This window comes from Brachyistius frenatus, unplaced genomic scaffold (assembly GCF_029030835.1).
Source record: "Brachyistius frenatus isolate BFR_SWC_R1_liver_20210118 unplaced genomic scaffold, ASM2903083v1 Contig_51, whole genome shotgun sequence".
Classification (NCBI taxonomy): domain Eukaryota; kingdom Metazoa; phylum Chordata; class Actinopteri; family Embiotocidae; genus Brachyistius; species Brachyistius frenatus.
In genome coordinates this window covers 1,744,359-1,757,322 of record NW_027210650.1, presented here as the reverse complement: position 1 = coordinate 1,757,322, position 12,964 = coordinate 1,744,359, and the positions used below count along the sequence as shown (strand labels likewise).

At 45.1% G+C, this 12,964-nt stretch overlaps 1 protein-coding gene across 1 annotated transcript; it reads left to right on the top strand.

Annotated features, from left to right (window-relative positions):
- Positions 1 to 55: 55 nt before the first annotated feature.
- plekhm1 (pleckstrin homology domain containing, family M (with RUN domain) member 1) lies at positions 56 to 11,751 on the top strand. The gene is given in 13 exon segments (XM_069704620.1): positions 56 to 285; positions 1,078 to 1,168; positions 1,874 to 2,115; positions 2,473 to 3,144; positions 3,588 to 4,002; positions 4,005 to 4,067; positions 5,439 to 5,577; positions 6,671 to 7,675; positions 8,131 to 8,276; positions 8,532 to 8,725; positions 8,939 to 9,002; positions 9,099 to 9,256; positions 9,803 to 11,751. Coding segments are annotated over 12 exon segments (3,249 nt in total). The 5' UTR covers positions 56 to 285; positions 1,078 to 1,114; the 3' UTR covers positions 9,900 to 11,751.
- The last annotated feature ends 1,213 nt before the right edge of the window (positions 11,752 to 12,964 follow it).

The window sequence follows — 12,964 nt, the reverse complement described above, 5'->3', positions numbered from 1 at the left end:
TACCCGAGTCGAGCTCCCATGATGCACCGGGCTCTGCTCAGTTCGGTCGGTGACGAGGAGCGCGTCGCACCGCCGCTAATGTTTGTGCTATTTTTTTTTAAATTTTTTAATGATTTCTTTTCTCTTGGTTGTTTGTTTTTTCCGGCTGTCGTGACAGCAGAAATGGAGAGCGACTGTACGGATTGACGTGCCTTTAACGTGTCGCCACCGAGTTTACAAACATTTCCTGAGCTCTTTGTTGTTTTTGTTGTGTTTTTTTTGTTTAAAGCCAAGTTAGCTGCTTCGGTGAGTAAAACAGCTTTGTAATCTACTGAGCTAGTTAGCGTCCGTTGCTAACATCCAGGTGTTATATATTATATATATTATATTTATTTCACGTTATTCTATAATACTGCGATGGTGTCTGTCAGGTTTTAAACACATGCCCCCCCCCCCCCCTCCAAAAAAAAACAAACAACCAAACTAGCACTAAAAGTTCCATCGTTTTAAACCACCTTTCATGCGATGACGTAAGTGGTTTAAAATGAAACTAGGTAAACAAACAAATACTAAACTCCTCGCGCCTAGTGCATGTTTATTTAACATCTGTTTGGTAAACAAACACTAAAGGCACCTATTTTATCTGGGTGTGATCGTGTCAGTCACGTGCAGGGCTCGTTATCCTGATTTCTTTTTTTTTTTTTTTCTTGATTGGGGAAGTTGCCTCCTTGTAGTTACTTCCCTGCAGACACCCTTGTTTAATCAGAGGCTCACATGACTCGGTAAGGTGTTCTTCACAGAAACCGTGGGATTGCAGATATGCCACAGAAATACAGTCTCGTGATGGAAAATGTAATGATGAGCTGGTAGCGAGGAGGGAGGGAGGAAGAGGAGGGAGGGAGGAAGGAGGGGGAGAAAAGAAATATTTTTCATGCCATCAGATGCCTGTCTTTCTGTCTGTCTGTCTGTCTGTCTGTCTGTCTGTTCGGGGGGCTTACAGAGCTTGCACTACTTTGTTTATCCATCTTAAATGTCACATGTCAGGGGTGTTATATTGCGGATTGTGCCAAAACTAATAATTTCGTTTCCGTGTTTCAGTGTGCCATGTGGGAGTAGCCCTTTCCGACCAAGTGCCATGCTCGCCACGCAGATGCCCGACACGCCACCCGAGGCTAAAGATGTCAAACAGGTAAAAGAAATAATAATATATATATATTATATCACGAGCTGTTCACTGTGTGCAAAGATCTTGCAAGCCTTCACTTCTGGCCTGGTTGTTCTTCTCCTTTAATCTGACCTGCAGTGCCTCTGGGGAGTACATTTCACTTGACAGAGTCAGGTTAGGACATGTGTGTTGTAATTTTGCTGTCGCAACGGTTCCCCCACAGCTTTCGGCATCGCAAGTAAACGTTCCACGAAGTTGACTGCGACAGGATTCAGTCTGATTCTTTAAGAGAGGCGATACCAGATGCAGAGTTAAAGGCAGAACAACAGCACGGAAGAACTCTCAGAGCCTGAAGTGTTATTAAAGAATCAGCTTTGATTCTGTACTTTATTGCGCAATGCAGCTTGGCGTGTGATACGGGTTGTGTTATTTCTTATCAGCTGACAGTGGCTGACATGTGACAGGAGATAATCTACAGGTTGTGTTTCATCACAACGCAGCCACTGACTTCTGTGCAACTTCCTCATTCATCTGTAGGTTAGCATTTAGGAAATGTCCTGATTGTATTCTCAATGCTCACAGGAAAATATGTCTCTGATGTGTTACTGAATGGGAATAATTTCCAGTTTCCCCTCGTGCTTCTAATCAGAAACCCTTTATGAATTGATTTTTCTCCAAAAAGACAAGAGGAAGCTGGTATTATTTCCTCTTCCACATATTGTCACGCAGATCAAAGAGAAGTTGGCACAGTCGCTCAAGGCCCTGCAGAGGCGATACGTGACATCAGACACGGTGGTTACCAGTGAAGATGGCGACGCTAATCTGCTCTGCTGTGCCCTGGAGGCCATCTTCATCCACGGCATCAAGAGCAAGTACATACGCACGGAGGCTGGAGGCCGTAACAGGAAAGCGGATCGAGGACCTCTTCCTCAGCCTTTTTTCTGGAGCCTCCTCAAGACCGTCACCCACAGGTGAGTCAGAACAGACGCACATTTAATGATTTAAGGACAACGTCAAAGCTGTGATCATTAGTCAACAGACAACAACTGACAACTCTATCAATAATCAGTAATCATTGAAGTCATTTTTTTTTAAATAAAAATGCCAAATGTTTACTCATTCCAACTTCTTTAATTTGACACTTCACTGCTTTTTGTTGTGATATTAGATAGACATCATTTGAAGGCATCATTTTGGGCCTTAGGAAAATTTGGTGGGCATTTTTTAACAGTCTTCTGATGTTTTATAGTTCAGACGGTTCAATAAAACGAAAAAATACTTTGAAAACCTCACATAGCATGTCATAACACCGGCCGTTTGATCCCCAGCGATGTGATCACCGAGCTGGAGAAGATCAGCTACGTGGGCACGGATGTGGGTCGCTGCCGGGCGTGGCTGCGGTTGGCCCTCAACCACGGCCTCCTGGAGTGCTACCTCGCTTCGCTGTTTCGGGAAGACTCCAAGCTGCGGTCTCATTATCAGCCCAGTGCCTTGCTCCTGGACACCGAGGAGCGGGAAGTACTGCTCAGCTACCTCCAGGGTCTCGCCTCCCTCACGTTCAACCTCTCTTACAAGTCCGCTGTACTCAACGAATGGACCACCACGCCTCTGGCTCTTGCCGGACTCTGTCCCTTGTCCCAGGCGGACACGCCCGACCTGCAGATGAACGGCGGAGACCATCCGACCTCAAAGTCCATCTCCAAGGAATTGTGGGACACGGCGTCTCAGTCGTCGGGCTCTTCAGACACGCAGGATATGCAGAAAGGGTGCTCCGTGGTGGCAGGGAGAGGCTCGGGTGTGTTACAAGGGGGTGGGACTGCACTTCACTCATCTAATTTAAGCCTCGACACCACAGGCTCCTCTCAGCTCTCCTCCAGCCTGAGCTCCGACAGCCTTCTGCAGGGGCAGGACCCCCGCAGCCCGACGGGAGAGCAGTGGTCTTCATGTGACCTCGAAACGCCCATTAATGTCAGCATCGGCACCAAGAGGCACAAGAAAAAGTACGTGTGTCTTTGATTTTACAAGTTAGAGTTAAAAGAAAAAGCTAGTAATCTTCTGTAGTTCTTTTATTGTTATTGACAAAATGCTGTAAAAAATGCGCTAAAGCTTGAAATATTTGATTCCTCTGAATATTCCTTCTGATGTCCAAAACTTTTTAAAAACACCTCAGTGAGCCGCATCGTTTGACCGGATGTTACAATGAATACATACACTGTTCTGCTGGAGTAAACACTCACTAGAGCACGAAATGTGTACATAACTATGGCTGGAAATAGTCCACTGAATATTAGCAGCTCTATCCTTTCAATTATGTAAATTTAGCAATTACGCCACTGCCCAAAAATAATAGTTTTTTTTTTAGCAACAGAAATAGGCAATGCTAAACTCTTTCTGTTAACTTGCAGTCACAAATATACGTCATGACTTGTGTGTGTCTCTGCAGTTCGCTGACTGATTTCGGGGAGAGCGAACACTGCAGCCAGGACTCCATGCGCGAGGACTCGTTTGTCTCCAGCACGGGTCCCGATCAGTTCTCCGAGACGGCCATTTTCAGTGGCTCCGACAGCGAGACCCAGGGTCCGCCGACACCGTCCCAAGACCCCGTGGACCCGCTGCCAAAGTCTGCGCCGTCTGATTCAGAGCCAACAACAGAAACCCCAGAGCTGCCGCCATCCGATGAGAACCACAACAACCAGTGCTCGCTTGAAGTCTGCAACGGTGCCTCTGACAACGCGCTCTCCTCGGTCTGTGACGTGGAGGAAGTACGTGCGACGAGCGTTCGGGAAGAGGTGAAAACGGAGAGCTCGGCGAAGAGCTTGGAGAAGAGCTCGGAGAAGAGCTCGGAGAAGAGCTCGGAGAAGAGAAGAGCTATCAGAGACACACGAGCATCCTGAGCAGGAAATTGTCCACAGACTCGCTCTCGGTAAGTATTTGCAGAAAATAACTTTTACGGGCCGTACCGGGCCGCTATCTGTGAAATTAAAGTCTCTGTCTAAAGTCTAAAGTCTAAAGTCTCCTAACAGTTCATAAAAGCTGATTACAACACAAGTCATAAATTCTAAAACAGTGATATGTGATGTGGATATTACAAAATTAGGAAATAATCTGAATTACCCTTGCTGAATTTGCTGTTTGGAAATTCCCAAAGAGGAAATAACAAATAGGATGTTTGACTGTAATCCTGGAGACCAGTGCCTGATGGTGGAAAATCAACACAAGCTTCATGGAAATTGTGGCTTCTAGCTGTTATTTCCCCCCCCCCCCTCTTCAAGCCATGCAAGGAGGTCATGAGACGTCATGTTAGTCTTACTGTGTAGGAAAAAATTTTCCCTGCTGCTATAATGGTCACAATGGATTGCCAGAAAAGATTGCAATTGACAATCAGATCTGAAATTGAACATCTCCTACGGAAGGATGTGGTGGATAAAGTACTTCCTGCACCATCAAATACCCTTTGTGGAGATTAATTCCTGTATTCTGAGTTTACGTATGATTTCGAAACAGGAACAGCTGCAGGATATGTCATAATATTTCCCCCTGATATAGGGCTCACGCTGCAGTTACCACCTGATGGTCATTCTGTTAAAATTGCTTAAGTTAAACAAATTTGTGTTTCCATGACCTTTAACACAGAGATCAGCAAGTATTGGCCCAATTCACAACTGGCAATATCTTGTGTCTCAAGTGACCACTTGTTGTTGGATCTCATTTACCCCCTCTATATGCAACTGAACACGTTCATCATTTTAAATAAACACATGAACACCTACAGAAATGCAAAAAGAACCAGCAGACATTAACAAAATGAGACATCCTGGCTCACTGCAGCCTCATTTTTGTAATTCACAACATGAACCGTCAGGCTCGACCCAACCATGTCGATGCAGGCTCAGATTATTAAATTATTTCGATGGGTTTAAAAAGAGTCAAGCGCCGCCCTGGAAAAATGAACTGTGCCAGTTGGTGGGAACTCTTTGAGGAAAAAAAACAAAAAACAAAATCCAGAGGAGGCTTTGATGAAACAAGCGTCAGATACGCAGCCTGTTTTTATTCACCCAACAGCTGCTTTATAGCTACCAGTTCGGTTTGTTGGTAACTCTTTCATTTTTTTCCTGTACAGTCTAGCTGCAATGGGCAGAATCACAAAGGATTTTTTGTTGTTGTTACTTTTGAATATCATTTGTATTTCTTCAGTTTTCTATGTTTGTGATAATTAATTAATTTTGTTGAAATATTAATGAAAGTATTTTATTTCCTCGTGGTACATAAAAATGACCTTTGCCACTTTTTGCAGCACTCGCGTTCTTGGATCTCTGAGGATGACATCTACAAGCCTCATCTGGAGGAGGTGGAGGACACCGACGACGTGACGCCCCCAGCTGAGCCCAGGGTCTCTCAGTCGCCTCCCAGCGTCGTCCACCGCAGACAAATAGGTACTCTGAACTATCTCCATGTTTTCAGTGGAAAACCTACTGAAGCCAGACAGTTAAGGGACTAGATGATTTTCTTTTTAAGATGTCTAGATGGAAGAAAGAGCAAAGCGGCTGGCTGCTTGCCTCCGTACACATTTATTTTGTCATTTTTTTTTCCACACAAAAGTAGTGTTTCAGCTATTTGTCATGTATGTTTGCAGACTGTGTCTTTGGGTTTGGGGACTTTGGGTTGACCAAAACAAGCAGTACATGAGGAAAAGTAAAAATGTCAACCCCACAGGGCAGAAAAATTCCTGCAGGATTGGAAACCATTTAATCAGACTCCACCCAGCTTCAGGTGGTTTCCATCTCCAATGGGAAAACAGGTTGTGTAAATTTTGGGGGCGTGGCCAGATTGCACTGGAATGTGATAAAGCTGCATTTCTTGCCAGACGTCACCTGCCTGAGTCAGAAGGTCATTAAGACATAAAAAAAAAACAAGAGGAAGTGTGATACAGGAAGAGGGAAGACAGCGAGAGCTCTAATGTGAACGTGTCACATTACAGGGAAGTTCTTGGACTGTGAGGCCTTTGCTATCATGTTGGCAGTACGGGTTGTATCCCAGCTACGGTGTAATCTGACTCAGTCACATCAACAGATTTGATTATTTAACCATTTCACCTGCCAGTGTTTCACTTAAAAAGGCAACATATATTTATCACAACAGCAGCAAAACAGTAGGCTGCAACGGACACTTCAATGTGAGCATGTGTCAACAGGGTTTTTGTAATTCCTCTCACTGTCAGTAGGGGGAGACAGAAGTTCTTTATGTATGTAAATATTAAATGAAAATGCTGGAAATGTATTCTGTCACCTTGAACCTCTTTTGTGGCTTCTCCTCATTTCCCGAGAAAGTCAGTTTGTGGTTAGAGAAAGAAAAACTATACGATTTTGTAACATTTGTAGGGACATTTTAAAGGCGGCCTTATAACATATAAAAACATCAAATTAGTCTCCAGCTGTCTAACGGCCTCCAGAAAGTGGAAATGTACCAAAGATCATGTGAAATACTTAATGCTGACTCTTTTCTTGAACTTTCTACTCTGTCTGTCAGGTCTGTCCAACCCCTTTCGAGGCTTGCTGAAGCTCGGTCACCTGGAGCGACGGGGTGCGATGGGCTTGTGGCGCGACTACTACTGCGAGCTGTCCCCCTTCGAGTTCCGCCTCTATCTCAACGCGGAGGAGCGGACCTGCTTCGACAACTGCTCCCTGCTGCGATGCGAAGACGCCCGCATCACCTCGCCCGAGGGCCGCTTCGAGCTGGTCTTTCCCGGGAAGCGACTCCACCTCCGAGCGGCCAATCACGGCGAGGCCGAGGACTGGGTGGACCGGATCGCGGAGGCCGTCAACAAATGCCGGCCGGCGTGTCGCGCCGACGAGCACTGGGAGGTGCTGCAGCCCTGCGGCGAGAACGGCGTGGACGAACGCACGCTTTCCTCCCCGTCCTCGGCGCCCTCCAGCCCCGAGCGAGGCTTTCCCTCCTCCTCCGATACGGGGACGTGCGGAGGGCAGGAGGCGCCTCCTCCTCCTCCTCCTCCTCCTCCGCAGGAGTTCGACTGGACTCGGACTGCTGATTTGGAAACGGACTCCATCAAAGAAGCCGTCCTGTACTTCTCCACGGACCCTGACGCTCGGACATGGGCGCCTCTGCTTTTCTCCCTCTCCTTGGAGGCCTTGAAAGGCTTCCGGCTCCAAGACGGAAGGAAGTTGACGCGTCTCATCCACCCCATCGAGGAAATCCGCGACGTGGTTCCCGACGTCTCTCTGGGAGGACCGGCCTTCTTCAAACTCCTGACCGTCAGGGAGACGCTTCGACTCAGGGCGGAGAACGCAGAGGAGGCTCGCTCCTGGAGGGTTCTGATCCGCGGGGCTCTGGACTCCTACCTGGACAGCGGGGAGGACGGAGGACACGAGGAGCCGGCTTTAGTACATTCAGGAGTAACAGGAAATCTCCACAGACTGGTGCAGCACAGACTAAAAGAAGACGGCGCCCTTCTAGTTCACCTTTGCACGGTTCCCTCAGAGAAGGGGCTGGACTCTCAGAACTTCAAATGTGCAGGTAATTTAAAGGATCAGTTCACAATATTTCAGGCATCCGTATGTACGTTTGCAGGTTTTGCTTGCTTGAGTGAACGAGTAGATATTATTTAGAGAATAATAACTTCTCATTGATGGAGTTTTCTCACCTTCAGCTTCTCGTGTAAAGTTTACTACCCACGCAGCTTTTTCTCCATCCACCATTTCATAAAGATCGCAGTTCAATTTGAATTATTTCAGTTTTCATGCAGCAACACAAGAGAGTTTGTGTTCTTGCTCGAGCTAGTGGCCCTTAATAACTGTCCAGTTATGTTAGTCGTGACTAAACGCTCTGCATAAATTGTTGGAATTGGTTTCCGTGTCGTTCGTTTCCGTCTGTTCAGGAGGATGCGTGAAGTATGTGTGAGCCGGAGGGAATCTCTTCCTGCGAGTGGATATAAATCAGAGACCGAGATGTGTTTACTGTGTCACTCGCAGGCTGTCCTCAGCAGATCGGCCCGTCCCGGGGCAGAGCCCGGCTCTGTGAGTTCTCGGGCCAGTACCACTGCGAGTCCTGCCACGACGGGGACACCACCATCATCCCCTCACGCATGGTGCACAACTGGGACGTCACGCAGCGAGAGGTAGGTGCAACATGGATAACTGAACACGCGTGTGTGTGACTGTGTCAACAGTGTTATCACGAGGGCATTTGAATTACTCCTATTTCACACGTCATATGTATTGTTTGATTGTACTTATTATGCGGAAAAGGTGATGTATCTGAAGTCGGCACCAATTTGAGCCCAATTTTAAAGCAACACGCACCCTCCTCGCACATCTTGAAATCGCACGTTGTCCTCATGAGACTGTATGTGTGTATGCGTGTGTCTGTCCAGGTGTCCAAGAAAGCGCTGAAGCTGCTGGCTCAGGTCGAGCAGGAGCCTCTGCTGAACCTGGAGCAGTTGAACCCCGAGTTGGTGAAGCATGCCGAGTCCATGACTCAGGCCCACAGCCTGCGGCAGAGGCTCCGCCTCCTGGGCGACTACCTGCTCACCTGCCGCAGCGGAGCCGGCAAGATGCTCCAAGCCAGGTGTGTGTGTGTGTGTTGTGTTTAACGCAGGGTATCTGCAGCCGATCTAATAGAAGAGTTCTTTTAATACGTCGACCTGCATAAAACAGGTGTTAAATCGTATATCGTGCTGCAAAAGTCTCCAATTTAACTCGGTTCAGGCTTCAGAAAGCCTGTTCAATTTTGCTGTATTTTTCAATTTCATTTATTTTTTTCCCCTAAATCTGTCCCTAGAATGGGGCAGCGAACGTACCTGTTGGAGTCGAGCCACCTGTACAGTGTCTTGGACCTGCGACAGGTATCCGTCTGGCTCCGTTATGTTGCGCCAATCAACTGCCACCTTAAAAACATCTTAATGCGTGTGTCTGGTTTTTTGTTGTTTTTGTTTTTCTAGATAGCAGACGGAGAATATGAAAACTTCCTGATCACGCTGTTGCATCACGCCTCCAACCACGTGTTCCACTGTGACCTGTGCACCCAGCGGGGCTTCATCTGCCAGATTTGCCACGCTGATGATATCATCTTCCCCTTCCAGTTCGACATCACCACCAGGTACGCTATCCTGAGCCACCGCCTGCTTTCACCTTCCTTTATCAACAAAGACTTTTTTTTTAATTTGTGGTATATGTTTCAAGTCGAGAGTCAACAACAAAGCCAATAGTTAAAACAATTTTTTTGTTGTTGCTACGTAGTCTTAATATGATGATTAAGCGAGAAGTCATCTTCTTTCCTCTGAGAGACTCAAAATGCAGAAATAAAGACAAATCAGTCAATGAAATAAAGTGAAATGCAGCACACGATGTTGTGTGGATTTCATTTTATGCATTGGTTTACTGTTATTCCGTTTTTTGCCTATATTTTGTCAATGATTTGTGTCTCACGGCATCATGAATGCTCCATGCCACATTAAAATCAAATTGCAAAACAGAAAACCAAGTGAAGACGCATCTTAAATCTTCCATTTACTTCGTAATGTCAACGTAACACAGAAAACACAGAAAACATGTTAACCGGGGAGTTGTGTATTATTAGTTTTATGTGTCCAAATTGCCTTTACGTTGAGTTTCACTCATTTCTGAATGTTTCTCTTGGTCTCAGGTGTAAAGATTGTAAAGCTGTGTTCCACCTGACCTGCAAGGTGGACGGGCACTCGTGTCCTCGCTGTCAGCGGATGAAGAAATATCTGGAGTACTGAGGACGGTCCGGCCTGTCAGAGGCCCCGCCCTCTTTTCAGGACGCTTGAAGACTGCTAACGAAGAAAAAAAAAAAAGAAGAAAAGGAAAACGAAATTGAGCTTTTACATGAAGTAACCTCAAGTGCAATTACGAGTGCGACCGGCCGCTCCGACTGACTTCCCAACCGAAGGTGCGAGAGCCGCTGACGCAGCGACGCCCTCCTGCACCGACGTAGAGGCCCGGAGAGCCTCGTGATGCTGACACGATGCAACCGACTGCTCCTGACCAGTGACTCTTAATACCTCTCTGAATTATGATTCAGCCAACGGCATCAAAAGAACAAAAGCGGGACAGAGGTTGCTGCCATGAATTCTATCCAACACTTTTTTTTTTTTTTTTTAAAGGTTTTTACTTTGTTTTGTCAAAATACAACATTCTTAACTCTCATGTTTACCAGAGAGGCTCGACAGTACGGCCCGAGTTGCACAGTCAGACGAGGGGCAATCAAAAAGTTGGGAGAGAAGGGGGGAAGCTAAAACCTGTGGGAGTAAGTATTCCAAGTTACGTCGCTTGATCCGAAACATCACCTGAGCTACAGGCGTGTTTTCGCTGGAGCGGAGAGCACGCGTCACATTTGGGTTTCAAACTCAGGAAAATCTGCATTTAGAAATGCTTAAAAAAAAAAAAAAATCTACGGCAATGAAGCAATGAGCCGAGCGAAGTGTTGTGAGTGACGTTGGGTTTTTAAAGGGGCAGAACGTCGCTGTTTTAAGACCAAAAAAACCCAACAACAAACAACCAGGTGGGTTTTCTTTGACTTCGGCGGAGTTGTGCACCGCGAGTCAACACCGAGTTCTGCTGTGATGTTCTCTGAGAAAACATTCAGAGCAAATGACCTGAACTTCCCACTCAGTCCGACCCCCGACTTCTCATCTTAGTCCCAATCATTTGACCTCATTTTTGATTGCCCTTCGTACAGCGGCGAGGTGGACTACTGTACGTGCAAAACAAAGGAAACAGAACTTGAAATGTTCTGATTAACAGGTTTGATCGTGCCTTCTTTTTAGTTTAAGCTTTACACTATGTTCTCTTGACGTATCTCTATAACGGTCAAAACGCAGGTTTTTTTTTACGTTGTCATAAGAAATCACTGATGCATTAGATATTTTGATTTATTGTAAATATGCAGACTTCGTGGAATGTCTTTCTTTGTATATTAACTCCAGTTTCTTTTTTTTTTTTTTTAAAGCCTGAAATGTGTGATTTAAATTCCAGCTGAAGGTTCAAAGAGGAGATTTAAAAAAAATATATATATTTTGCCAAATATTTTTATGCTGCTTGTGTGGAGAGCCACACGGACATAAATCCATTTTCCGAAGTAAATAGTTAAAAGATTCGGGCAAATTTAGATTTTTGGGGGGGAAATTATTGGATTTCGAAGTGATTCTAAAGTCAAAACATATTTTGCATATTTGCACTCAGCTATGACTGTTAAATGTATATTTCAGTGAGCTGAAATATCTCCTCGCACCTGAAAAGACCCCTAAACCAACGAACTCACGTTTGTGACACCTTCTTCTAAATTTTTCTGAAGTTTATTTTCATCTCTTGAATTTTTTTGACTCCGACTTGACCTTAAAGAATTATTCTTTTTTTTTTGTTTGTTTGTTTTTTGAATCTACAGAGAACAAAAATCTGAGGTTTCCATATCAAGTCAAATTTTTGTTTTTATATATATATATATATAGATGCAGAACATATCGCAAGTGAGGGACTTAACATACTTCAGTACTGTTATTCCGGGTTTATATTTATTTCATCTCATGATGTAGAAATGACCATACTGGAATAAATGTTGGTGTGTTACATTTATTTAAGATCACGAGTCACAATTTTATGGATCGGACATTTTCTCCGCTGCTGCTGACGTCGTCACGTGCACTTCAAAACGTACATTTAGAAAGAGCCAGAGGTAAAGAGGGCAAAGACTCGGTAGTCTTGACAGTAGTGAGCGCTGGACGGGGAATAGCAGTGGGGAATTACAAACTTGACTGGACCAAAAAGGGGATGCATAAATAATACATTTAACATTTAGCTTTAAGTTTCAGTGTACACAAACCACAAGTGAGGTCAACATGAGGCCGCTGCTATCTGATCAGATCAAACCGGTTTTCTTCCACAGCTATTCTTTACGCCTCTTCGCTGACAACAACGGTGGCCTGAGGTTTTATGTTTTCGGGTTGTATCTCGGGAATCCCCGCAGGATAATTCTTTACATTTTTGTCACAAACATTCACTCGGATTCGAGGATGATTGGAAAAATTTGGTGGGTCAAAGGTGACTGTAACCTCACAGAAAAATGTTGCGGCCATAAATCAAGAATTAATACGCTAATTATGACAAAATTGAACACAAACGTCAAAATCTGACAGAAACAAACAGACAATTTATATCCCAAAGGGTAAAAGGTCAAACTTCAAAATGTTCTGCAAAATGTTTCTGGCCATTATTCAACTCCAAGGAGGGACGGGGACGTGTTTCACATTTATATCGGAGACTGAATTGGTGACACTCGGTTATAGGAAAACAATATATGCACGTGAATTATTAGAAAAACCTGTGATTTTTCCACCTCAAGACGAGTCGCTGTGAAGAAGGTCTGTTGTTGAGAAACATGCTGGACTCCAAAAGTTTGAGTTGCCAAATAGGGAAAACAACAGGTGCAGCCAATCACAGCGCACCTGCATGCTCACGACGGAGGCCCATCTTTCAGTGACGTGATTTTTACGGGTTTCACCTGTTTGATGAGTTAACATGTCAAATTCTCTTGTTGAACTGTTAACTTGAATCATAATGGCCTCGTTATATTTTACTATATCTAGACGCAGGCTGCAGGAATTATAAAGCAATTTAAATAATAAGACACTTTAAAGACGTGTGCCACCCCCACACACACACACACACACACACACACACACACACACACACACACACACACACACACACACACACACACACACACACACACACACACCCCTGGTTTGCTGGTGCAGAGGTAAACCTCCGCAGAGATCACGGGACTGGG